Source organism: Mustela nivalis (assembly GCF_964662115.1).
Source record: "Mustela nivalis genome assembly, chromosome: 20".
Lineage (NCBI taxonomy): Eukaryota > Metazoa > Chordata > Mammalia > Carnivora > Mustelidae > Mustela > Mustela nivalis.
The window spans coordinates 28,603,680-28,630,612 of record NC_139039.1 but is presented as its reverse complement, the minus strand read 5'-3'; the positions used below and the strand labels follow the sequence as shown (position 1 = coordinate 28,630,612).

General features: G+C 40.3%; 1 protein-coding gene across 5 annotated transcripts in view; it reads left to right on the top strand.

The window, feature by feature from the left end:
* Positions 1–26,933, top strand: part of TENM3 (teneurin transmembrane protein 3) — a 2,451,411-nt gene that overhangs the window by 2,348,527 nt on the left and 75,951 nt on the right. For 3 of the 5 annotated variants that reach the window (XM_082715812.1, XM_082715813.1, XM_082715815.1), the window contains 4 exons: positions 327–512; positions 23,888–23,914; positions 25,489–25,509; positions 26,424–26,570. In XM_082715812.1, coding sequence (XP_082571938.1) covers positions 327–512; positions 23,888–23,914; positions 25,489–25,509; positions 26,424–26,570 — 381 coding nt within the window. The remainder of the gene's footprint in view (positions 1–326; positions 513–23,887; positions 23,915–25,488; positions 25,510–26,423; positions 26,571–26,933) is intronic. The other 2 variants (XM_082715814.1, XM_082715816.1) reach the window with 2 other exon arrangements.

Sequence of the window (26,933 nt, the reverse complement as noted above, 5' to 3'; positions counted from 1 at the left end):
GTATGTTTACACACACACACACACACATATAATAGGGGATTGTAACAAAATTCTCTTGTATATTTTATGCCCAATCACAGCAGCCTTTGCAATTAAATGACTACTGAAGAAGTTAACTTTTACCATGTATATTTCTTACGAGTCGTAATTACCATGTATATTTCTTACCAGTCATGCTAAAACGTACTGAGTCTATAAATACTTTTCATGTATTTTTCAATGGTTCTGGTTTTTGAGTTGAAGATGGAGCCCTGCTCACTCCACACCCTTTCTCCCTCCCCATACCCTCCCCGCCCTTCCTGCTCTGCTTCTTCTGTTCCATGCAGAAATCTGCTCCGTGGACTGCGGCTCGCACGGAGTGTGCATGGGGGGCACGTGTCGCTGTGAAGAGGGCTGGACGGGCGCCGCCTGCAGCCAGAGGGCCTGCCACCCGCGCTGCGCCGAGCACGGCACGTGCAAGGATGGCAAGTGCGAATGCAGCCAGGGCTGGAACGGAGAGCACTGCACCATCGGTAGGCCCCGCTCCCCCGCCCTGCGCAGGCAGGGTTGCTCGGGCTGCTTTCCCCACCCCCGCTTGGAAAAGCTGATTTCCTGAATTGCTTTTTCAAGTAAGCCCATGTTGCCTAGGCAGTTCAGTTCTTTTTCCAGCAGCTGTCACATGTATGAAGTACAAGGATTTTTTTTTTACTCCCTGTGTTTTGCCATGGCCGCAAAAATGGACTCACCCGAAGGTGATTTCATTTGTTTCCTATGAAGATGCTTTCATTGAATATTATTTTTCAGTGTTCCATAGGGCCATTGCATAACAGCAATATTTTTCATTTTAAAAGAGATACCACAGGGGGGCCTTTTTTGGCTTCCCTAGATTCCAGCGCCAACCATCTTAGCACCTGTCGATATATTTGGGTCTTTGAAAAAGAGGTTTGATTTTTTTTTTAATGACTTTATTTTGTAGCAGCACAAGAAGTAAAATAGAAGGAAATGCACAAGGCTAGATGTTCTAAAAGTTATATGCTAACCCTTCTTCAGATAAGATGTCGGTGAAACTCTATAGGTTAAATAAAACAAATAAGTGTTTAAGATCAAAATGTTGGTATGTAAACGGCAGTTAGCATGGAGGCAGAAGTTTCCAGAACATACATAGTAAACATACATAGTACCGTATTTTCAAGGTCTTCAGTGCCTTTGCTTTCTTAGCATTTGAGTCACTGAAATTTAAATATTTAATTAAAGAAACATAACAAACGTAGGTGATCAATGTCTACCTTATTTCCATGAAACTGTACAATGTTCAGTATAAATGACACAGTCCCACAAAAATTTCATAATCTGAGGTATGGTGTTTTGTGTCCATAGGGTACAATTTAGTAAAACTGTTGGAGGGAGTCTCAGTATCTGTAAAGATAATCTTCTTCTGGTGTAGCTCTAAGTAGTATGTACTTAACTTTCTTGCTTACAGGAACTGACTAGGAATTTTTTCATGGGAAAGTTGAAATCACATACATTTTATAAATTGTCACAGCCTTTACGGAACTTCAAGTGAGGTCCTTTCCGATCTTATTGACACTGCTGGCCTCTGTTTTAAGGATAGTGATCTCCGCCCCCCCCCCGCCCAAGTGAGGGTCCACAGAAGGGCTCACAGACTCAGAGCACCTGTGCTCCTAACTGTCAGGAAGGAAAAAGCCCCCATCAGGTGGTGTCTGGAGAAATCCATGCACAGGCTTCCTATCTTCCTTCTTTCTCACCAAGAGCGGTCACGTGGAGCATGGACCTTTCTCCCACAGTGGGCTACACCAACACGTGTGTGAGGAACACTTGCTTCTGTTGAGGGAAGCCCGTTTGAGACTGAGAGGTTTTTATTATGGCTGCTCTAAGAGGGCACCTCTGTCAGCCACAACCACCAAAAATCAAGATCCTCTGAGGGAAATTCTCCCGGTAGGCAAAATCACCCTCTCATTGTAAAGAACATCCAATCTTCTAGATGCCAGCCAACCACCAGCCCTGCGGACTTCTATAGGTCAGGCCCCTGGTGTTGACTCTCACCTGGAACCATCTGTAGGGTCTCACTTGTTGACGAGGAGCTCACCGCCTTACATCCGGGAACGTAGAGTTCCCCCAGAGGAAACCTGCAAGTGGGCACATTGCTGGCGTGCTCGTGACCATGATGTTGCTATGGCTTTCCCCTCCTCTATTCCTTAAGAAAGCCTCCCAGGGCCATGGCTGCCTATTGTTTATGTGAACCACACTTGTGAACTACACTGAAGCAGAAAAAGTTGACAACCACAATCTGTGTCGCTTTCTGTGGACACAGGATAATGCGGCACCCGAGACCCATGCCCCAAATCCCAGCATGCCCACATTAGCAGAGGCAGGGCAGGAGAGAGAGACCTCTAATCATACTCCGTTTAATTGGGATGACCCCACCACCCGCATACCCCTCAGAAAGGAAGTGGTTCTAGCTGGGGCGGGGTGGGGGGGTTGTTACATTTTTGGCTACGTGGGTCCTAGGAAAAACAGCACACATGTGGATGGATATACAGCTTGGAAAAGCAAGAAGTGTACTGTAAAGTTTTCTGTAGGCAAATTTAATTGCCCGCAAACAGTTACTAAATAAATCATTCTGTTGATGTGCTCCCTGACTGAGGCAACAGTACCTGGTTAGTTTCCTACAGATGAACTCTTCTTGGACAACTTCTCCATTGTCTGGGAGCACACAAGATGTTTTGTTAGTAACAGGTCTTTTCTGTGCAATTTAGCGTATCTTGCCGTGGTTGTTAACAATTCCATTTTCTATTGTTTTATTGTATTTTGCTGCTCTTACACTCCATGAGAGCATGTGGGAATAAAGAACCTGCTTTGTCTAAAAATGAATCTTTGGAGTGGACCCTTTAAAAGTTGTAGAGAACCTCAGATCACTGTTTGCTCTTTTAGACTATGAGAGCTACTTATTCCAAGTTTGCAAGTTTTAGCTTGCAAAGATCCAACTCCTTTTCCTGGCTTTCTACAACCTGTGTATACAACCACAGTGAAGCCTAAGGGGCCATTTAAAAGGAGACCTTTTGTGAGCCACAGGTTTAAACAACCCAGGAAGCCACAGTACATTTTCTCTTTTGGGATAGTTATTTTCTGTGCATTTCCTCTCATTTTCAACACTCACGCATCTGGCTGAAAGAAGTGGCCACTTTATGAAAGAACACGCCTAAATCAGCCAGATTTTTCTTCTCCCGTATTGTGTGCCATCTCATTGAATACAAACAGAGAGGTTAATTGAAAGAGAAATGGGGGAGAAATTAAACAGTTAGAAGCAAACAAAAGTTCCCAATGGAAAGCAAAGACTGTTCTTCATTAGTCATCTTACTGTCTTCATAAACTATTCACGCTTTCGTAAAACCATAGGCATTTTGATAGTAAAATGGGCTGTGAGTTTAGAGTGCTCACTGAACATCCTATCTATCTGAAAAGATTCCGTCTTTATATTTTTATTAATGTGTCCATATTTTCCTCTTATTCTTAGAGGAAATAATAATAATGTGTTCAGCAAATTGGGCATAGTAATCATCAAGTTCATTGTCCCAAGTCCTTCTCCTTTCTGGGACTAGACTTTGACTTGTGGTGCATGCAGATGGAAAATGCAGCAAAGGGAAATCTATTTTTTTTTTTTTAAGAGAAGGGGAGGGGAGAAGGGGCAGAAGGAGAAGGAGAGAAAGAATCTCAAGCAGGCTCCATGCGGGGCAGAACCTGACGCAGGACTCAATCTAATGACCCTGAGCCACGCAGGTGCCCCAAGAGACATCTACCTTCAGCGTATCATGATTAAAATAAATATTTCTCCTGTCCTCCCCAAAAAGCATTTATGACTGTTGGACCCTTTCGTAAATAAAGAGAAGTTAGTTCCATGATTGAACCACAGCAATTAACCACCAGCAGTTATCACTACCATAGTTTATTGGTAATAGCATCGGCATAGTTTGCTCAACTACCCTGTCATCCTTTGTATGTGACCATTCCATGGGAGGGTCAAATGATTATCACACTCATGTTCCTATTTTTGTTTCTCGTGAGATAGTAAAGATGTAAGAATAGGGAGAGGGCCCCGAAGCAAGTTAAAACATATTAACTGTAATTAAGTGCTTTTGTAAATAGGAGCTGATGTAATTGGAATATGATGTGGCCATCTCTCTGTAAACGAGCCAGAACATTTCTGTATCAATCAAGGGCAGGTCTGCTAACTGGGAGATGCTTGTCTTGGGCGAATTCAGTAAGTTCACTGTGGATGTGTTTAACAGAAACCAGAGTCTATGTCCATGTAAAGGCAGCTTCAGTTGCTTCAGCCCTCCCTGTTCTTCTTCTTGGTGAGAAAGACAGGAAAACTGCTCTCTGGCCTGTGCTGGTGTTAATTAGCCACGGAAGCAAGGCAGATACCACACGGGCCTCTGTAGAACAGATGTTTGTGCACAGAATCCCCAGCTCTTGAGTGCCATACAGCTAAATATTCAGGGCAAGGATGGATCCTAAGTTAATCACATTTTGAGCATTACTAACCTGTAGTTTCCCCAAGAACTCTTCTTGGTAGCAGTTGCTGAAAAATGATTGTCCCTACAGTCACCCATTTGTATCTGAGAGCCCTGGAGGTCATAGGCGAGACTGTGACCTCAAGGAGTGAGTGGCACAGGGCTGGGGCCTGGATGACACGTTTCATTGTTAGCTGCCATGGAGGTTCTTACAAACGTAGGGAAGGCTCCGATCTGTCTGTGGTTGGGTGAATTGTCTCCTGGAGGCTGACTGGGATTTCCCATTTCCCCACAGACGGAAATGGAGAACGTGGGCTTTTGCTCTTCGAATAGTGGTTAGATAGAATGAAGAACCTCAGGTTGGAAGACATATTTAAATCCTGGAATGAGATCCCAAAGAAATGATTTCATCTCGATCCCTATAAGCTTTGATAATACTGTAATAATTCAGTTGTGAAACACTGGGGGTTTTGTTTGTTCTTTTTGTTAGTTTGGGGAGTATTTTTAAGAGGGGAATTCTGTTTAACTTTTTCCATCCATTAAGTCTCTTGAGTAGTGTCCCTATCTGAAGTGTCCCTAGAGGTCTCTTACAATTCCAAAATTTATTGGTGATTTCTGCTTTATTTGGAAAATTACGAGATTTAAGCAGGGGATTCCCTTTTCGTTCTCAGTTTGATTTAGCTTTTGATTTTTTTCCTGTGGCATTTGCATGCCTCCCTTACCTTGCATTTGTGAATTTCTTTCTTTATCCATTAGGAAATTATTGATCAGCTCGTCTGTGACATTTTAATACTTCTTACGCAAGTTAGTGGTAACATAAATGAGAAAAAGTATGAAATGAAAAAGAAGATATGTTTTCACATCAGCTCTCTAATTTAATTGATCCACAGTAACTTGTATCTTAACTGTTCCTAGCCCTCAGTGGTTTTTTCCCCAAAATTTAACATGGTTATAATAATATGTAACGTACATGATTTTGAAGCAGAATACTCTAATGTTTAAGACCTTTGGGGGGGGGGGACAAAGGGAAGAAACAAAAAAGGAACTTTTGGAATTTACATAGTGTGTTGCTAGTGGTTGAGGCCCAGTTCCCCAGCCTCAGTTCTTGAGTTGGACCAAGAAAGAATTCCGAGCCAACCTCTTCACCAAGCAAGGGCTTAATGGCAATTTAAGCAAAAGGACACTGTCCAGATGGGAGAGGTGGCAGGCCCTGAGGGGGCAGCTCTATTGGGTTCAGGGTCATCTTTCCTTTTTATGTTAGAACAGGTTATGGGTCATTGCTAGGGTCGTTCATGACTAGGGTACAGCCAGTCATCTAAGGGACTCCTCCTACCAGCCAAGAGGGAGAGCTTCTGGCCCTCTATGGTCCTTGTCAGAACTGTCGTGGTAGGCTTCCTCCGTGGGGGCGTGGTGTTGAAACTGTAGGATCATGGTCATCTTAGGGGAGACCGCGTGCCTGTCCCCCGGGGTCTGACCCAGCTGGCTGTTTGGAACCTGGTTTCCACAGGAAAGCACTCGTTTCCTGCTCATATCTAACTGCCTACACTATCAGTATGACCTTGGGCAAGTCATTTAACCTCTGAGTATGTTTCCTTGTATTATATTATGTACCCCATAGGGTTGTTAGAATCAAATGGGCTATTGTAGTGTAAATCACTTGTGAAAATGCATAGCAAATGGTGTCCAATGCACAAGAGTCTTTAGAAGTATAAATGACACAGACCGCACTGTTTTTTGGGTGCCGAGACGTCTAAAAATAAGTAAATGAAACAAAATTGCCATCCAACGTGAAATTTTCATTTCATTGTTATAAAATGTAACCTAATATGGCTTACCAGAAGTTTCCATGTTTGAGTTGAGGGCTTTGAGAGGGGTTGGCTTCAGAAAGAAAGAGGAAGGAAGGGAGGGGGAAGAAGGAAGGATGGAGGAAGAGGAGGGATCAGTCGGTCTATTGTGGTATCTGTCTTCCAGTGCTGTCTCACACACAGAGTTGTTTATTGAGCTACATTGATTTTCATGTACTTTCAGGCAATTCAAATGGAAATTTGGCCTAGGGGAAATCCTAATTCCTTTAAGCTACAAAAGACCAGCTATTTGTTTTTATTCTAATTCTTTAGTGTGTTGGGAAACAGGATCGTTAGTGATCACAAAGGCATGCTTTGTTTGTTCAGACAAAACTTAGACATACAGTCCTCTGCCTCCCTCAGTTAAATACTGTGGTCACTCTGGGCTTTGGGATGCAGAAGATTAGAAATTAAAGATGAAATACACAAAACTGGGGGAGTTAACCACCAAACAGTGTGGGCGCAAAAGAGAGAAAGATCAAAACTCTACCAGTGTGGACAGAGCTCAGCCTTGTGGTTCTAATTCTATCCTCTAATTCAGGATAATGCTGAAAGAATAGCATTTTAGTTGTTAAATTTAGAAATAGGTGGCAATTCAATGGGGGTTGGGGGGGGTGGAATGACCACTCTGAAGTATGCTTCACTTAGATTACAAAATCAATATTCTTTGTAACTTCTGTAATGTTCCAAGTTGCGAATCCCATTTTTAATAACACAGAAACTATCTTTTTACATTTTTATTGAAACTTTTTAAGTCTCCCTTAAATGAATCCTGGGTACCACGTGACACCTGCAAATGAGTGCTCTGGGAGACTTCAGGCTTCACATGTGTCAGAGTGATGTAGTCGTTGTAAAAGGGTCTCCAGTGCCACCTGCCTGGGTCCCTAGCAGGTCCAGTGACCTATTTATCGTCAAACTGGAAAAGGTCAGAGCATTTCACTTGCACAGGCCCTTCTAAGAGCTTATAAGGGGACCGTGGGTTTATAGGGTCACATGTTCATCAAAAACTTGCGAATCAGTTAGGACCTTTATTTTTCTTTTTTGCTCTTCAACTTCCTTTCCATCTCGCCTTTCCTTGTATAGGATGGCCCTGGAGTGACTATGGGCACTTGGAGGATTCAGCTAAGGAGACTTGGAACTGGGGATCCATTTAGTTTAGATTTAATTGGATGTATTTATGAGGTGTGAAATCATTGCTGTTTGTGGTGGTTATTACCAGCCACCCAGGGATACTCCTACCACCTGCTGACTCACCTCGAGAAAGGAAGTCCAGGGTCAGAGATGATGTGAAGCTATGAATTTGTCCTGCGGAGCAGGCACCAGAAGTAAATAGGTAGCGGAGGAGAAACAAGGTCTGAATTGTTCGGAAACGGAAGTTAGTCTGCGGGAAAATGCCTCTTGCCCAGATGTATTGAAAAATACCTCATCGGAAGGGACCTTTTCTCCTGTCAGAAATGTACTTGAGAGAGGAAATTAGTTAATTATAAACTTGCCACAGTTTTCTCCTTTTGACCATTATTCCGTCTCTGAGCAATGTATCCGAATTCTTGCATTTTTTGAGGGCACAAACCTGGGAGCAGTGTTGCAAAATTGAGTTCATCGGGGTGTGAAAACACGTGTGCTGTTCGCTACAATGTAGCCTTGAATCACAGAAGCCTCGCAGAAGATTTCTTGTCTATGTGACATGGAATACTGATGCTGACAAAGATGATAGAAAATTCCTGATATTCTTTTGTGTTTGTTTTTGTTTCAGGTTTTTATTTAAATCCCGGTTAGTTGCATATAGTACAATATTGGTTTCAGGAGTAAAATTCAGTGATTCGTCACATACATAGAATAGAGCACTGTGGGCCTTCCTTAAAGCCCATCCCCCACCCACCTCCCTCCAGAAACCCTCCATTTGTTCTCTGCAGTTAAGAGTCTCTTGTGCTTAGCTTCCCTCTCTCTCTTTTTTTTTTAATTCCTTCCCCTATGTTGGTCTGTTTTGCTTCTTAAATTCTACATATCAGTGAAATCATCTAAAACTCATTCTATGAAGCTATCATAACAAAGTAGTTAATGAATGTCATCTATTCAGAGTAGTCAGGATTTGTTTATTACAGAATAAAGTCCTCCCAGCTTAGCAATAAGGCCAAAAATTAACGTGGCATCAATAATAACACATTTTAAAGCCCAATGAAACTTTTCTAAGCTATCAGTAATGAGAACTATGTTAAATAATGGCATAGAATAAAGGCTGAATTATCTTCACTTTCTCTCTATAGAAAATATTACAAAATCACTGTCTTATAAAGAGGCAATGAAAGAATAAATATTGCCCAAAAATATAGAAAGAAAAACATTTATTAGAGACATGTCAGGCACTTAATAAAAAATGTTGTGTGCTTTTCTGACATTTTTGGCATTTATCAGCTCAAAAATAATTCCCTGTGATTTCTTAACCTAAATAACTCCTCACCTTATACCTAATTTCATATTCATAATTTGGTATTCTTTTTCTTAATGAGGGCCCCCCCACACACACACTATATAATTTTCAAACCCCACAAAACCTGGGTCTGCCTCTTTCCCCAGCTCTATTACTCGATCCCTGTGTGATCTTGGGGAAACCGCCTAAGCCCTCTGTGCTTCCATTTCCTCATCTATAAAGTGGAAATGAAAGCAGCACAGCTTCAGAGGGTCACAGAGCATGTGAAAGGACTTCCAACATGTGAAAGAACATTTAGAACAGGACCTGGCACAAGTAAACACCATCTAGATGTTTCTTACTGTTGCGGTGATTGTTGGGAACTGGAAGTCATGACGAGCTGACAGTGACTGATTCTTCCCTCCTGAGTTGTACCTGTGTGCAGAGGAATTAGCCAACAAAAAGACAGGATTACTTGCTGGTTCCAAGAACTGCTACTCCCCTCCAGGTGCTGACACCCTGACAGTGTGGACAGGGATGCCTCGTGATCTGTCAAACATGGTGGAGGGCGGGTCAGCAGGAGTGAGTTGGCACAGAATGGACTGGAAGGAAATTCTTCGAAGCTGACTTCGTTAGCAATAAAAGTCCACAGAGGCCGAAAAGCCTCCCATGGGGCATGCAAGAAAGACAAGTTCTTAAGAGCCTCTCTGCTCTGCAGGCCCAGTGACTCTAAGTAATTTAATGTGACAAAGAGAATAGCAGTTCCTGGGAGAACCTTGAAAGCCCCCTCAGAGCTCATTGTGTATCACCATGATCTGAGAACCAGGCTGATTTTTAGATGTCTGTTTTTCCCTTTGAGATAAATTAGTGCCCAATGGAGGCTCCCCAAGGTTGCCTTTTCATTTTCCTGTTTCGTTTTCTTGTGCATTCAGTTCCCAGTTTAGATGTGGTAATCTAAATCTTTAATTCCCCTCAGAATTGGCTGGGTTTTTTAAATTTTATTATTTTTTTTTTTAAGCAATCTCTGCACCAAGTGTGGGGCTTGAACTCACAGCCCTGAGACCAGGAGTCGTGTGCGCCACAGACAGAGCCCGCCGGGTGCTCCTGGGGATCTTTTTTTTTTTTTTTTCTTTTAAATGAGTCCCTCTGCTCTCTTCCGAAGAGGCAAAACTTAACTTTTCCGAATGGGGGAGGCCCTAGTGGGTTGTCCATGCCCTTCTTCTCAGTTTCAGTCTTCTTAAAACTATCACAGAAATAATGCTTATTTTACTACTTAATTCAGCAATACTGCGTTTTGCTTCATTTTGATGAAGAAGGACGTCTTGGTGACAGTATGATAGCTGGTTTGATTATTTTTTTTTTTGAAGACTTGTTTTTTTATTGATTTGACAGAGAGCGGGCCCACAAGCAGAGGGGAGGGGCAGAGAGAGAGAGAGAGAGAGAGAGAGAGAAACAGGTTCCCCGCTGAGCAGGGAGCCTGATGCAGGTTTCTATCCCAGGACCCTGGGATCATGCCCTGAGCCAAAGACAGACGCCTAACCCACTGAGCCACCCAGGAACCGGTTTTGATATTTTAATTGCCCTAGGCTTTGGGTGGTTTTTCTCTGCACTGTGTCAGTTGCAGGAGTTTGTTTTCTTTACATGCACCGTGTTCAGCCTAAAAGGACAGGACGTTGTGGATTTGGTGTGGGGCAGCCAGCGCCTGCAGCAGGGACAGCTCAGTGCTTGGGACTGAAGGAGTCTTTCACTCCACGCTTAGGTTATAGGAGTCATCAATCAGCAGAAATGAGTTTACGGGGTCACCTGGGTGGTTCAGTCAATTGAGCCTCCGACTCTTGATTTCAGCTCAGGTCATGATTCTAGGGTCGTAAGATCGAGCCCTGCATCAGGCGCACACTCAGCTGGGAGTCTGCTTGAGACTCTGTCACTCTCCCTCTGCCCTTCCCCCAACTAACGCATGCATGTGTGCTCTTTCTCTCTCTCTCTCTAAAACAAACAAATCTTAAAAAAAAAAAGTGAATTTAGTGGTTGAAATTCAAAACTTTAATAAGTTTGACTGTGTTTCTGTCATAGTTTTGTCTTCTCTACTGCCTGTGAAGGTTTTTGCATCACTCTTCATTTCTACTCTATTTAGCAACCTGTATCCTATAAATCTTCAGAGTTGTTAAAATTCGACTCTTCTACCAAGTTTTTGTGAAGCGCCTTGCAACTTAACTTCGTAGCATCCCATCCTCATTCTGTTAACCTGCCTACGTAGGTCTCATAAGATCTCAAGAGCCCCCTTAGAATTACATCCTTCAGTCTGACACATCCTCAAGAAGATCTGGATTTGAATCGTCATGTAGTTCTTGCACCTGATTTGTTGTGTGACCATCAGTGAAATCATAGTCCCGGGGACCACTTTGACCAATGTTCTCTCATCATCTTGATGATTTATTTCCCCAGACTTCAGTTTCTTTGCCCGTAAGAACGGGAGTAACTGTTGTAGACATAAACAACTTTTACTGTTGACATCGGCATTTGAGTCCCCCTTGTGCTCTGTCCCATCTTTCCTGTGTAATTTATCCCCCGAGAAGAGAAGCAGCAACCTAGCGACGTCCACAAGACGTAAAACCTCGGTGATGGTTATCTGCTTTCAGGAAATGTTAAATGTGTTCTACAGTTCAGGGACTTTTTTTTTTTTTTTAATTTCTAAAACTCAGTTCTGAATGGAGTAATTGTTTTGTGGGTGAATGTATTTGGATTTAACACGTATCTTTCCATACAGATGATTTACACATGGCCTTACAAGGATGAGAATTCTGAGCTCTTTAGAAAAAATAGGCTTCACATACTTTAGAGTCATATAATAATGAATTCTATGCTATGGTCGTTATTTGTGTACAGATTTCCCCCCGATCTTCCTCTTGTGATAGAACGTGGGTCTCAACAGCTGCTATAAATTAAGCTGATTCCTGCTTGTCTCTCACTGTAACGGCCACCAGCTATCAAGGCAGTATGCTCAGGGGAAAAATGGAGGATTAAATCCACTGTCATGTTTCTCAAATTGCAGCAATATATAAGAAAATGCTGATTGTTTCTGTTGTTTTATGATCAGTTAGGTATCATTGAAATATGCCTGATTTCTTTAGAACTGATCAACCTGATTTCTTCCTTTCTTATGGTCTTGTGTTTATTTTTCAAGTGAACTTACTAGTTTTCTAGCTAGTTTTTGATTTTTTTTTTTAAGTCTCATCAAATAATTCACTGTGTAGGTGCTCTGCATCTTGGAGAAATAATTTATCCATTATAATTATTATGCCAGGGGAATTTTTGAATCCATTAGTCTGAATTAAAATGTTATATGCCATAACAGATTTTTTAAGTATGAATATACCCATACCTAGGAATTCCCTTCTGCTTTTTTAAAATCTCATTTCTTATCTTGTCAATTTAATTTTTTAATGTCAATTTTAATTTTTTAAATTATTTTAATAAATAAAAATTTATTTATTTTAAAGAGAGAGAGAGAAAACACAAGCAGGAGGGGCAGAGGGAAAGGGAAAGAGAGAAATTCAAGCAGACTCCCCACTGAGCACAGAGCCTGGATGCGAGGCTTGATCTCATGACCCTGAGATCATGACCTGAGCTTAAATCAAGAGTCCATGCTCAACCAAACCCTCAACCAAGCCCCTAAATTTTCTTTTAAAAGTTTATGGAGAGACATGATATCTGAAGAAAAGCCAGTCATATGTCAAATTTATATCATACTGTTTTGTTAACCGCCAGCCATTGTGTTCCTTTACTAATATACTATAGTATCTTTTTCCATTTGGAACACCTCATTGATCTGCATCTCTTAAAAACCATCTAAGACCTGAATTTCCACCAAAATCTACTATAGGGAGGTTTTAAAACTCAGTTGACAGGATATACAATTCAACTAGAAATAAAGATGGAAAACTCTCCTTTCAATTCTTGCCAAGTTCATCAGAAGGCTTTTATTGAGGGATTTGGGTCCAAGGAATTTGGGAGCGAAACTGGGTGCAAAGTAGTATGTGGTCAGCTATTTTACAGTGGTAGCGAGGAAGAGAAAGACTGTAAGGAGCGTCAGGTTATAAATAGGCCCATTCTCCTTAAGACCCAAGCCAGGCAACTGCGGAGAACCAGCCAGCTAGTGAGGTGTTCACGCAACTCTTCAGTCCTTTTCATTCTATGTAGAGGACCTTCCTACATAGCGGAGTAAAGAAAAAGTCAGAACTTTGCATCCCCTTTGATGTAAGGGTGGAAGAATGAAGCCCACAATTTTAAGAGCTATGATTCCTTCCGGCAATGGTACATTAATATCCTTACAATGGCAGAACTTGTTAAGTTGAAAATAGCCTTTTTCCATCTTAAAACAGTTCCTTTCCACCTCCCAGTTTTTTCAAATACAAGTGTGTTTATGGTGTGAGTCCACACAGAAGCCATACCTCTTCTCTCTTTTCATACTTAACATCTTATATTCACAGATTATGGTGTGACTGGAGCCAGTTTTTTTCTATTGCTCTTCTTCATGATGGGTTCATTGACCCTCTCCTGTTCGAGTGCCTCTTCCGTGAAGCTGGGAAACAGCTGTCTGAAATATGGCTATTATTCCTAGGGTTTAGCCGACATGTGCCTTGGATAAATTAAGGAGCAGTCAAAGGAAGTCCATAAATATGAATACTTTGCCAGCTGCTTTTCCATTAAACTCTGTTGGTTGAATGAAATTAGCAAATAATTATGTTGGTGGGGAATCTACTATATCCAAATGTAATATAATGTCTTCCTTTAACAACAGAGCTTAATTTTTTCCTGTACACCAAATTAGTTTTTAGGGTAATCTACATTGCAAATTGGCCGATTTGCATTAGAACTATGCCTACTTGTTCTGATTTGTCAACACCTCTTTTTTTAAAAAGTCTTTAACATTGAGCATGGGTGGGTAAGACCATCTGCTTACGGAGCTTGCCTGCAGCTCCGTCACTTAACACATGAGACAGGTTACAGCTGTTTAATTGTTATGGTGCTGAATGATTATCATTCTATTCAAAATTAATATTTATATATGTATGCATAGAAAGCATGTGGTTAAACATAAGTGATCTAATTGTGAATTAATGGCATTAGGTATTCATTAATTACTCCTCCCATGAACAATGAAGGGTAAAATAATGCTTTTCACATACACTCCCAACTCTTGGCTTTTAAGATGAGTCCCCAGGAGTGATTATTATGCATGTGAGTAACCCACTCCAAATGCACTGATGTGTGCAGAGAAAAAAAAATCACCATATACCTGCCATTAAAAAAACAGGTATCTGCAAGATGACACTACCTGCCCCCAAAAGTATTGTCCTCTGAACTGTGATCAGTATAGGTACAAACCACGCAATGCAAGCCTCCATGTGTGTCTGCTATGACTGCATGAATTTGATGTGTCCACATGTCACCCATAGGAACGACCACAACCTGTTGGGGGAACCAGCTCAGCGGAGAGTGGGTTTCCTCCTGTGCTTAACAGTGGTGCCCCCAGTCTTAATAGCATTCTGCTACAAAAAGTCAGCAACATATATTCCATCATATCTGCTCAGTACACTTGATAATGAAGAGCAAAATGAAAAATTGTCCGCAATGTTGCAATGCAAGGATAAAGAAATGCATGTAAAATAGGGTATTTACGTGTCTTCCTTTCCAAGTAGTTCCTATAAAAAGAGACTTGTTATTTATAGATATTTATAAAGATATCTATATGCCATTGGGACATAGGGACTTGCCTTGCTTAAGTACAGTTACTAATGAGGGAACACACAGTCTAGAAGGACAAGTTGGGGTGTGTTTATTCCGAAAAGCTGAGTCACATTTTGATTGGAAAGTGTGCATCTACACCAGCTGAGGGTTTATGGGAGACCAAAAAGAAGAAAACTTCTGCTATGAGAGTGGAGTTATGCCCACTCTGGGAATTAGCCAGTTCACATAAAGAAGGTTCCCATGAAAGAGAGACGATGTGGAGGAGGTAGAGAATAAGGAGGCTTATCCTGACATTAGTAGGGTGGAGTGGGCCTCATGACTTTGAAGAGAAAAGCGACTGGCAATTCCCAACTCCTTCAATTAAAGTGAGATTTCTTTCATTCTTCAGAGTCTCTTAAAAGATGCCAATTACTTCCTGCATCGGTCCTTTCTAAACTCTCTTATTAATAAGATTAATTAATACTACTTAGTATTTATTGAGTGTTTACTATGCACTAAGGCGCAATGCAATGTTCCCTGCATACAACACTTATTTAATCCTCACAACTTCAGCAGATAGAATATCTTAAAATCTCTACTGAGGGGCACCTGGGTGGCTCAGCTGGTTAAGCAGCCAACTCTTGATTTCTGCTCAGATCATGACCTCTGGGTCATGAGATTGAGGCCCACACCCACACCATGAGATTGAGGCTCCCTGGTCTGCTTGAGGATTCTCTGTCCCTCTGCCCTGCTCACAAGCACAGGGGTGGCTCTCTCTCTCTCTCTCAAATAAAGAAGTAAAAACCTTTGTAAGTAAATAAATAAGTAAAATTAAACCTCCATTGGAGGAACCCAGGCTCAGAGAAGTTACCTAATTTCTTTATGGTTGCTCAGCTGGAAACCATTCCCAATACCACACTCTTGAGCGCTAGACTATGCTGTCTCCTTTAAACTGTTTTTGCACGTATGTGTATAGGGAAGTAGGCAAAAATTAATTTTCTTCTGTGATGAAGAGAAATTAATATCTTTGAACCTGTCAAAAAAGATTGAATTTTTTGTAGAAACTGCTGCAGTAATAATGTCGTTGATGTCTCAGTAATAAATTTTATTTATTCAGCAAAATATAAATTGTAGCTGATAACAGGACCCGTGGTTTGCCAAAATAAAAGTAACAATTGCAGCAACAAAAAAAATGACTTAAGGGAAATTAATTGGTACTGTGAAAGATTTAAGAAAATTGTAAACTATTGAAAATGCCATATACCGCCTTCCAAAATTTAGACTGGCCTCCAGTACTGTTCTCAGCTGAAATTAGTAGGCTACATACCATGTATGGACATTGACCGGTGAAAAACAGTGTGTAGGAGACAGGTAATTAGTAGCAGCAGAGTAAGTGCTCAAAATGCGAGAGGTAAACATCTGCACAGACTCCTCTCACCCACAAATAAAGAAAAATTACTCTCTGCATAATTTGCCTGTGAAAAGAGCCAGTGATCTATTATTTTTCCCAAAACAACTTACAGTTTATCTTAGGTGAGTTAAAGATTGTTCAGTTCTGTTTATGGTCTTCCCTGGCGTCTTCAAGAAAACTAATAAGAGGAAGACCCAATATATCTTACATAATTACTTACAAGTCTTATTCTAGAAATTTTTCTTAAATACTAAATTTTACACAGAGGCAAAAGCAATGACAGCGGCCCAGAAATGCTACTCACTGATATTGATCCGATCCATAGGTTATTGTTAGGGCGTCCCATAAGCCATATTGTTCCCATATTGTTATGGCTTCCTGCCCACTAGTCCTGTTAGTGTTACACAGACATCACTTTAACCACAGTCATAACCAAGTTCATCGTATCAATGTAAAGATCCGAATACTCATTAATGTAAAAAATGCTTGTGTTACAGTTTTTCTCTGTTAAGAGCTGTCTCCGGATAGTTGAGTTCCCAGATCAGGGTGCCAAAACGGACCGGATGATTTTTAAATCTAGGAAATCCTAAGTGAATGTGGTTTTGCTTGTGTCAAGAGTGCAGATCTAAAGGAGATGTGCACTACCGACAGGTGTAGGTGTGTGATCGGCAGATGAAATCACACCACGTGCAAAGACCATAGAGCACCTGTATCACACGCGGAACAACACACATCTCTTTGCGTAGACTGTGTACATGCCAAAGTCAGGAAGTCAGCGCTCTGTCTGCATTCCAAGCGTTCCGGGGCTCCTGCCATTGGTAGTCATAGAGGCGCGGGGTGAGAGCAGGCCCCCTGCTCAGCAGAGAGCCCGATGCGGGGCTTGATCCCAGGACCCCCGAGATCATGACCAGAGCCAAAGGCAGAGGCTTAACCACTGAGCCATTCAGGTGCCCCGGGGCGTGGAATTCTAAACTGAAGGGAGAACACCAAATATTTTTCTATCGGTTATCTTTACAAAGCTTTGCAGGTTATAATGGCCCTTTCCCAGCAATGCTGACTTGATGAAATGGGGTTTATCTCATAGCACTTTTTCCATGAAGTCTCTTTTTTTCCTGGACTGACATAAATCAAGAACATATTTTTTCACTCCCTTGGAATGTCTTAGGGTAGTGTTCCAAACTGAAATCCAGTATTTTGCTGGGGTAGGGCACCTGTAAGAAGCAATGTTTTTGTATAGATAGTTTGTTCACCAAATTTCCCATCTATAAAAGGGAATAGAATATGTAAATTTTCAAAAAAAAAAAAAAGGTGTGATCGAAACAGGTTTTCAAAAGTGTATTGCCCATGTTAGGGCAGCAAAATTCCTTCCAAAAACACGTGCACACAAGTGAGCACACGCACACTCACACAGACTGTTTTCCTCACTTTCTAGTTGTTAAAATTCAAATTCAGTGACTCTTCCAAACAGGATAAAATATTTGAGATGTTTTATTCTAATCTTAGAATGAGAATTCTTATGGGGAGGGAGAACCTAATGTGGGGGGTCCAAGGAAATTGTTTTATGGCATTTAGAATTAGATCACTGCCATAATCCTTTATGACAAGGCATTCAGTAATTGACAGTGTGTACCAATTAAGGAACATCAAACCAATGGGTGTGCGGCATGCACACTGATTTGAACAGTTACTGATTGGAATAAATGGATTTAATATGTACTTATTTGCAGACTGTTGCTTTCCTGCCATCCTCCAGGAACTGGTAGTGAATAATCTAAGAATGATACCTACTTACAACTTTAATGAGATACTAATGTGAATCATTTTTTAAGTCTGGGTTATAAAGTATAAGGAAACACACACTGCTAAATAAAAATTTGTCCTCAATTCCAAGGACGTTGCGGTAATCGCCATAGTAAAGAATATGTCTGTGTTTTATTATGTACTCATCTGATTGAATTATCCTCTCTTGAAGACAGGTCCCTAAGATTTTATTGTTGTAATTAAACTGAGAAACATTTCCGGCTTCTGGGTTTCATGCTATTTGCCTGCATCTAGGCTCTACATAGGCGTGAACTCAGTGGCCCAGTGAAAATACTGTACTATTTAATGTGCTCCAACCGATCATATTGTCAATGGTAGAAACAATGCGAATAGAATAGTTCATAACGATATATACCAGCAACTATGTATACACAGACTATTTGTATTTTTCCCTTGTGAGCTGTATAATGGATATACAACCAACTTGGTTTGGCCTTGATTTCTTCTTTGTGTTTTTAAGAATTTTTTTTTTACACTAAAAGGAAAGCAAATTTGGCATTGATCCCCTTCTGTGTAGACCTCCAAAATCCCATTTCTTCCCCCAAAGCAGATATATATCCTCCTCTGACCTCTTCTTTTTTTTTTTTTTAAAGATTTATTTATTTATTTGACAGACAGAAATCACAAGGAGGCAGAGAGGCAGGCAGAGAGAGAGGAGGAAGCAGGCTCCCGGCTGAGCAGAGAGCCCGATGCGGGGCTTGATCCCAGGACCCTGGGATCATGACCCAAGCCAAAGGCAAAGGCTTTAACCCACTGAGCCACCCAGGCGCCCCTGACCTCTTCTTTAAATGAGCAACCTTCTTTGGGACTACCACTCAAAAGACTTTTCTTACACAGATTTTATGCCTTAATGAAACTACTTCTGTTCTTTTATTTTTCAAACTCACTTGTTTTAATTTTTTCTTGGTTTTCCCTTCTCAGTTTTAATATCTTGCCTATTGGTTTTCCAAACTCTGGGTTTTGAGAACAGGTTATAGCAATTCTTTTTTTTTTTTTTTTTAAGATTTTATTTATTTGTCAGAGAGAGAAAGAGCACAAGCAGGGGGAGTGGCAGGCAGAGGGAGAAGCAGGCTCCCCACTGAGTAGGGAGCTTGATGTGGGGCTCCATCCCAGGACCCTGGGATCATGACCTGAGCCGAGGGCAGCCTCTTAACTGACTGAGCCACCAGGACACCCCCAGTTACAGCAGATCTTATCATAAAGTTTTCTTTAGTCTACATAAGGCACTCTCATATTTATGAGGCTGTGTTGATAGGTTAATATTTTAAATTAGTTTGGATTTTAATCTTACTTCCTAGCTTCTCCCTTTAATTGTCAAAGTTGAATTAAGGATTTCTACTTTTTTTTTTTTCATCTTTTTTTTTCATGCACTCAAGTAAATTTATCAGCCATTCCAAAAACAGATGATGCTTCTGGTCTACCTTACATAGGTACATAGTTCTGATTCTTCTGAGTTATGACTATAGCTGATTTATTAAGTGCATGGACTTTGGCCACAGACTACCTGGTTGGAATTTTGGCTTTGCCACTTCCTAGCATTTTGACCAAAAGTTATTCCACGACCTCCCTTTCTTCATTTGTGAACTAGGGAAGTTAACAAAAGTACCTATTACTCCATAAGGTGGTGAAAGTTAAGCCTTCTCATGTAAAACATTTAGCATAGTTTTCAGCACTTAGTAAGAACAGTAAATGGTAGTTATTGTTAATACTGTTGTATGTAGTTAGGATGGATAGGTTGAAAGGGGGGAGAGGAAGAGCTGCTTGAAAGACAGCGGAAGGATTTTGGAAACAAGGTATTGCTGACATGTGCTTATGAAAAGCAGCCTCTGTATTATTCATAGAGTTTCTTCAAAAGCTTCAAACACACGTAATAAGGACATTTCATCATGTTATTCAGCAGATATTAAGACTCCCTTATGAGCCAGGCAGTGGGAAGATAGGGATTAGCATGGCCTTGGAGTTTACATTTCTCATGGAGACAGTTCACACACTCAGCGTCCTATGTCTCTGTATCTTGAAAGCCTTGGACTTATACAGAATCTCTTATTGAACTGGTCACAGCTAATTCATGATTCTTGTCTTCTCCTTTCACATTGACCCTAGTGTTCATGCTCCTAGACTTCTTCCATGACAAGGACTCGGTGAGAAAAAAGGAAAGAGTCCGAAAACTAAAGGACATGGAGGGAGGTGGGTGCCCATAATTTTGAGAGATCAGCAGATGAGCCAACAATATGTAGGTAGACTTTCCAAAAAGTTACTCTTCCTTTCTAGAGTACGCATTAGGAATTAAAAACTGCTCAAGACTAAATATGACCAAGGTCCCACCTTACAGGACTCCAGATCCTTACTACAGGGTACAAATGAGTGTAGAATAGTTTGTGTCCATCTCCTCCTGTCTTCCCTAAACACAGAGGGGAATATAGGGCATTAGAGACTTTGAAAAAAGAAATAATTCTTTTTAAAAAGAAACATCTCGAGGGGAGTGTGTGAAAAGGAACAGTACTTCCCATTTGGGTAGTACTTCCCATTGGGTGATACAGGAGGTCTCTGGGCTATTCATATGATAAAAATATTCTTGATGACCCAAACTTTCTTCCCCATCGACAGTTGCGCCGAATCTTTGCCCACCTGAACCAGCAAGTAGACCATGGACTTCGAAACGCATGGGCTAGAAACCCGAGCATTCATTTCCTCCGTTAGGTTCTGGAGATGACTGTGTGTCTGAATGTATTTTGGAAGAGAGACAATACAGACCAAGAATTATCTCTGACATTTAAAAGACACTCACCTGCATTTTGCAATTTCAGTTAGACCCACCTGGCCATTTCCCAAGGAAGCCATGTAGAAGACATCTAGAGCCGTCTTCTGGCTTTGTAGATATCTACTTAAATTTGTGTTAGATCAGAAATAATTGCAAAGTAGCTCTGAGCAAGAAGAGGTGTCATGACCGAGTCAGTGCCCTTGCATACACTGTCTCTCCCTCCTCAGTCTCTCTGTTTGTATTCATTGTATCAACTGTATTTGTATCATAGTCTTGTGGGGAGGATTAAGTGGGAGCCTGCTAGAGAGGGTTCAGTGCAGTATCTGATACAAAGTAAGGCTTTATTGTTATTTTCAGGGAGCAGAGCAGGGATGGGAATACTTTAGGTGCATCCCCCGCATTCTTCTGAATCTGGTCTGGACCTGGACCAGAGCTAGAAATTTGGGGATCATTAATACATCAGCCTGGTGCTCACAGGCTGCAATTTATAGGACCAGAGCCCATGGAAGAGCTGAAACCATAGACAGCATTTTGAGTCTGTGAACACACCTGCATTGCGTTCCTGCGGTGGTGGCAGGGGCAGTCCTTAGCTCTCACCACTTTTCTCAGAGATGTGAGACCCCAGAAGGATTAAGAATCACTCTCTTACAGGAAATACGGTAACACTGACTCCCCCTCCCCCCTCCCCCCCCCCCCCCCCGCACCACCCCCCTCCCGTGTCCCATGTGGGTCTTTTTAAAAGATAAAGAATTGAAACTCCAGGGAAAGTGTTTTATGAATACATTTTACTAGAGAATAGTTTTTTTAAGGGGTTCCATTTTATATGTCTAGCACTGATGTTTATAAGAGTTTTCTTCTATAAAGCAAATTTAAAACTTTTGGTGAGTAGGTCTAACAGGAAGGACCTTGTTTTAGTATCAGAGCACATTCACTAGTTTTCAAAGAAGTATTTTTGCAACTAAATGTGCATTTCAGCCATTGTTAGGTATATTAATTTTTAAATATACTGTATTATTTTTATGATTATTGTTCCTAATGGCTTCTTGCAACATGCCTGCATTTTTCTGATAATTTCCTGTAGTGGCTTATATAATGATGTTTTTATTGTTGCAATTATTATTCTTAATAATTATTTGAACCTCATTTATCGACATCTCCTTTTAGCATCTTTATCATCTAGAACAAGGCTTTTGTGGTATTATCAGAAATTTTAATCTTCGAGGACAAAATATACATGGTGTTTTTTGACCCCTTTCTGTCTTGGTTTGAAACAGCCTCAAAAAAAAAAAAGAAAGAAAGAAAGAAAGAGGGAAGGATGGAAGAAAGGAAGGAAGCAAGCAACTTATCAGCCTTACAGTTACTCCCTATGATATAAAATGCAAAAATCTTGGTATCTCTTTCTCAGTACAGATCCTGTTCTTCTGGTTGGTTTTAACTGTTTGCAACATTTGTGTTCAATATTTTTAATATTTACAGTGTTATATAAATGTTGACCTGCTATCTATTTTAAATATATTTGCTCATTTCGTTTCCACTTTTGTTTTTCTTCTGACCCAATGACAAAAACTACCTTTACCTGTAATCAGGCCACTGTTTTGCATAATTGATTCTGTTTGCTAAAATAACAGAATGGGCTGGATTAGAAATAATCCATTCCTCCTTTAAAACTACTAATCCAGATCAAAATTAATTGCATTCCTTATTTTGGTTGTGTTAACTGAAGTGGACCCAAAGTTAAAGAAAAAGGCTCTCCAACTATGATCAGTGTGATTAATTTTATGAATTAAGAATTCCTTCTTAAATCCAGACCCTGTCTGGATCAGAAACTCCTTTTTAAATAAGGCACTCTGTTTATATTTAGGTCATCAACTTGAGCTATTAGGAATCTCTACGAGATTATAAAATGTTCATAAGGGATTACTGAGAAATTGCATGCATGATGTTAAACCATAGTATATTTTTATTTTAATGTTTGAAAATAGTTATTTTCATTAAGTTCTCATTTCAGAGCCGTACCTAAGAGTGTTTCTTCTTCACCTTAATTTCCCCTGCAATATATTGTCAATTAGTTGTAAACACTTACATTTAAATGCAATTCAGGAACCTCTAACGGAATCCTGTGGCAACATGAAGAAGCCTTTTATATCCACATACAGATGTGTCAGAAGGTTTTATGGTTTTGTTTATGCACCTGCCAGAACTAGCAGACCTGAGTGGCTGAACTGCAAGTTCAAGTTTAAATCATTCTGTTATGAGTTCGGCTATCACTTGCATGTGTCAGTAATGAAAAATCATCAACATAAGCATCTTTGAAAAGCAATTTTAGATCATTAAAGATGTATGAGATTTGACAAAGCAAGGAGATTTCAGGCTTATTAAGAATATATTAACATCTCTGCACTGAGCGAGGGGAGAGAGGTATGGATGCCTCTGTTCGAGAGGAAAGGTATAGCCTGCTTGTAACCTCATGAAAGATTAAATGGACGGGCATAGGAAGAGACTTTGGTCTTAATTCTGGCTGTTCCTAAGGAACCATTGTGAGAAATGTGGCTGCTCCAGGACGAATCCTGAAAAGAAACAGGATTTTAGGAGAGTCTGTATTTCATCACAGATTACCTACGCAATACACCACTGTCCAGCAGGGGTATAGTCAAGGGCTCCTGGGTAATTGTTCTCTATAGAATTTATACATACACTTTTATAGTATATTAAATTTGCTCCATTTACTCCAAGATTCTTAATTACTTCCCTTTTTTGCTTATTTACTAGGCGTTAAAGTTTGATAAATAGGTAAATGCACAAGGGGCTCAAGACAGAAGGGGAGGGCAGCAGGATTTTGGTGGGTTTCTCTCTCGGGCTGAAGAAAGACAGCATCAGAACACACAAAAACGGTCCCTCCACGGCTCCTGTGTTGTCCTTTTTGCCCTCAACCACGCAACTCTTACAAAACTACTTCCTTAAAAGCGAACTTTCAAAAATTAGCATGATTTTCTACCCCCCCCAAAACAAAGTTTGTATATTTGTAACTCTCATTGTTGTAAATTTCCCTACTTCTTTAGTAAAAAGAATTGATTCCATTTGTCCCGCTTGGCTATTAAAGTATAATCTGCAGGATTCGGGGGGGGGGGGGGGTACGTCCCAGATAATCTGTGAAAGGTAGTGTCAGTTGCCCTGCGCACTTCTCTTGAAAATGCTGAGTATTTCCTGGAATCATGACCACATTTACTGAAACGTGAATATATATTTCCATTTTAGAAGATAACGAAGTGCATCTCTGTCGTGTGATGTGAGTCTCCTGTCCACTGCGGCTACTCGATTTGCATGTAAATTCTGAAAATTTCCTTGTCCATGTGACACTTCTGAAATGTCTGTCTGTTCTTTTTTCCTTTTTAATTTCTCAAGCTCACTATTTGGATAAGATAGTTAAAGGTACTGTATACTCGCTCTTTGTTGACATATCTACCTATATATCTCTTTATTACCGTGTATCAGACTGTTCTAGGTTTGAAAATAGACTGTTTCTCATGCATATTTTTGTAAATTATAAATCAGGCTTACATTATGTGAAATGCCTTGGATTTAAAGTATCGAGACTTCAATGTCCGTGTCTCATTTTTATAATTTTGGGTTATCACAAATCTCATTCCTATGTAAAAGCATTAGTTTTCACTGGAACCAAAAACTGAAGATAACAGTACATTTGCTGTTTTTTGTTTATTTTATTTTACTTTATTTTATTTTTCTGCCTTAAGATCTTCATTGTTGGCAGTTCAGCTAATGAGCTTTAAATTCTCTCTTGAAGAATCACCAATGCTCACTCTCTTATCACAGAATAAGAAATTGTCAATCTAAAGAAGATTCTGGTTAATATATGTTGAGAGAAGTCTCATTTATCCTTATATGGAAACTTCTTTGGTTACTTCTAAATGTTTCAAAATATATGTGATATCATAATTTCTGTTCTGTTCTTTTCTGAAAAACAACAAAATTACCATGCACTCTGCAAAACAGAAATGATAACATTGCTCAGCAGAAAACAGCAGATTCTCGTCTCTTCAGTTCTCGTAGAAATAGGTGGAAAATGTTTTTTCAGAAGAGAAAAGTCCCTCTCCCTTTCTCCTCAGATTACCTATTTTCTATTCCTTGTTTGTGCTTTTCATTAGAATATGAAAATATTCATGGCAATATCCAGGCTTTCGTATAATAACTCTCGTGTCCGTGCATTCAGTTGCTATGCCTCTTTGTCAGGGGGGCGATTAAATCTTCCTTTTTCGTGAAAAACCAAACAAAAACATCCAGAAGGAAAAACTCACCTTTAATGTATTGAAAATCTATAGATACAGATGGTAATTGTCTGAGAGAAAAGAAGCAGCAAAATTAATCTTATTCTGACCTGATGGTATCCATAAGCATAATTTCATTTTCCCCTACCACAAGAGACTGTCAAAATAGTCTTCTTTCTCCTAGCTCTAATCTTAAGAGACAGAACATCTCTTTGAGATATTTTCCTTTCAAGTTCCACAGTGGAAGAGGGGAAGCCAATATATGAATAATTCTTTCAAAATGACGTAAAATAAACATCTTTAAACAGATCGTTCCCTTAAATTTTGTCACCGAAACAAGAGTAGCATTCTGATTATAAGAAGCGGGATAACAAACCCCCATCACTCTAGCAAATATTTTTGTCTCAGGTATTCTATATCAAATTATAAATAATTCTGTCCAAAGAGATCTGATTAATAGCTAATTATTCTTACCATTTTGGAGCATCTATATCCTTGTTTCTGACAGTGTCACATCACACTCATAGACTAGAACACCAAACTCTATCTGAGCATCATTCTCATAAACAGACCATTTGGCTGCATGCCAGATATCATCAGTAGAAAGTGGCAAAAATTGTTTTTTTTTTAAATGTCATGTTAGACTGAAACAATTATAGATTTTGGATATATTAAATTATTTTAATCGTTTCCCAAATTTTCCCTCCTTGCCCATAAAAGCAGACAAGATAGGATATAAAGGTAACAGCATAAAAGCCTTAGGGAGATTGTCACAAAATATCACTCTTCGCTCTCTGTCTTGAAGCACGTCACTACCGTGTTTTTGTTCAGTCTATCAATGTTTTATTGTGGTCCTTATGGTATTTCATTTTGTCCGTCCTAAGTAATCAGATATGCACAGCTATTACATTTAGTTGGAAATCCTGTCGGTCCTGTCCCATCCGTATGCAGCCTGAATCCTGATGTTTGTTAGAATAGATGCTAAGCTGCTTCACTATTTCCTGGGCTTTGCTTATTCTGTGAAAAGGAATGTACTCTTGGCATAAAGTATAGTCATCAAGACTGGCCTATACTTTGTGCAGTTACTTAATGCACTGTAATTTCACATGAATGTACGGCAACTCTGAGGCCAGATAAAATTAACGTTCTCTTTTTAACATCGGTTCCCATCCTCATCGCCACTTTCACGCTTTTGAATTTAGAGGGAATTTTTTAAAGCAACAAGGTGCTGTAAGAAGGCACGTCCTAATGAGCGGCCATTGATGTCTTCAACTGATTAAAAATCCATTCCAGGGATTCTGAAATTATCTCACCGAGATGCTCTTTCACACCATACAATCAACCTTGTTGCTTTGCTCAAGAAAAAAAAAATTAAGTTAATTTTGTCTGGCCTGCGGCTAGTTAGTGGATCGTTCTATATATTTCTGTCCTGCACAGGTAAGTGGTGTCTCAAGGGTCAGGCCAATCAAAGATGCCACTTGGATAAGAATTAGATTCCTTAGAGACTGTTGCTGTTTCTCTCCATGTGCAATTACAGTATTTGTGCTGTTTACAAAGGCCTGTTCCCACTAAGTGTCCCTTATCTGTTTATTTTGGGTGCGAAAACGTTCCATACTCAAATCACTTGTGTTTTCCTTCTTTGTCTCCTTTGACAGAGGGTTGTCCTGGGCTGTGCAACAGCAACGGAAGATGTACACTGGACCAAAACGGCTGGCATTGTGTTTGCCAGCCGGGGTGGAGAGGAGCGGGGTGTGATGTAGCCATGGAGACTCTCTGCACAGACAGCAAGGACAATGAAGGAGGTAAGAAATGCTGAGTGTGACAACAAGTGTGTGCCAGAGCACAGGTTTTTACATTACGTAGCTATCTGGTGCCCCCGAAAATCTGATCCCCCTAGATTAGGTTGATTGAAAAATGTATGAGTGCTGATCGAGTGATTTTTGCTCCCTATTTTCCCCGAAACAAATGCGAGATTGTTATCATTCAGGAAAAAGGCAAGGTCATCCAGCTCCTATATAATGTTCATTGTCCTCCGTCGCTTTTCCTCCTCTCCAGATGACGATTCGCCACATCCCAGTTTATACGGCCCTGTGAACTGGGAGCTCTAAAGCAATATTTTAATACCTAAACATTCCAAAAGTTGTGGGGCATTTCCCAAGCTCTTC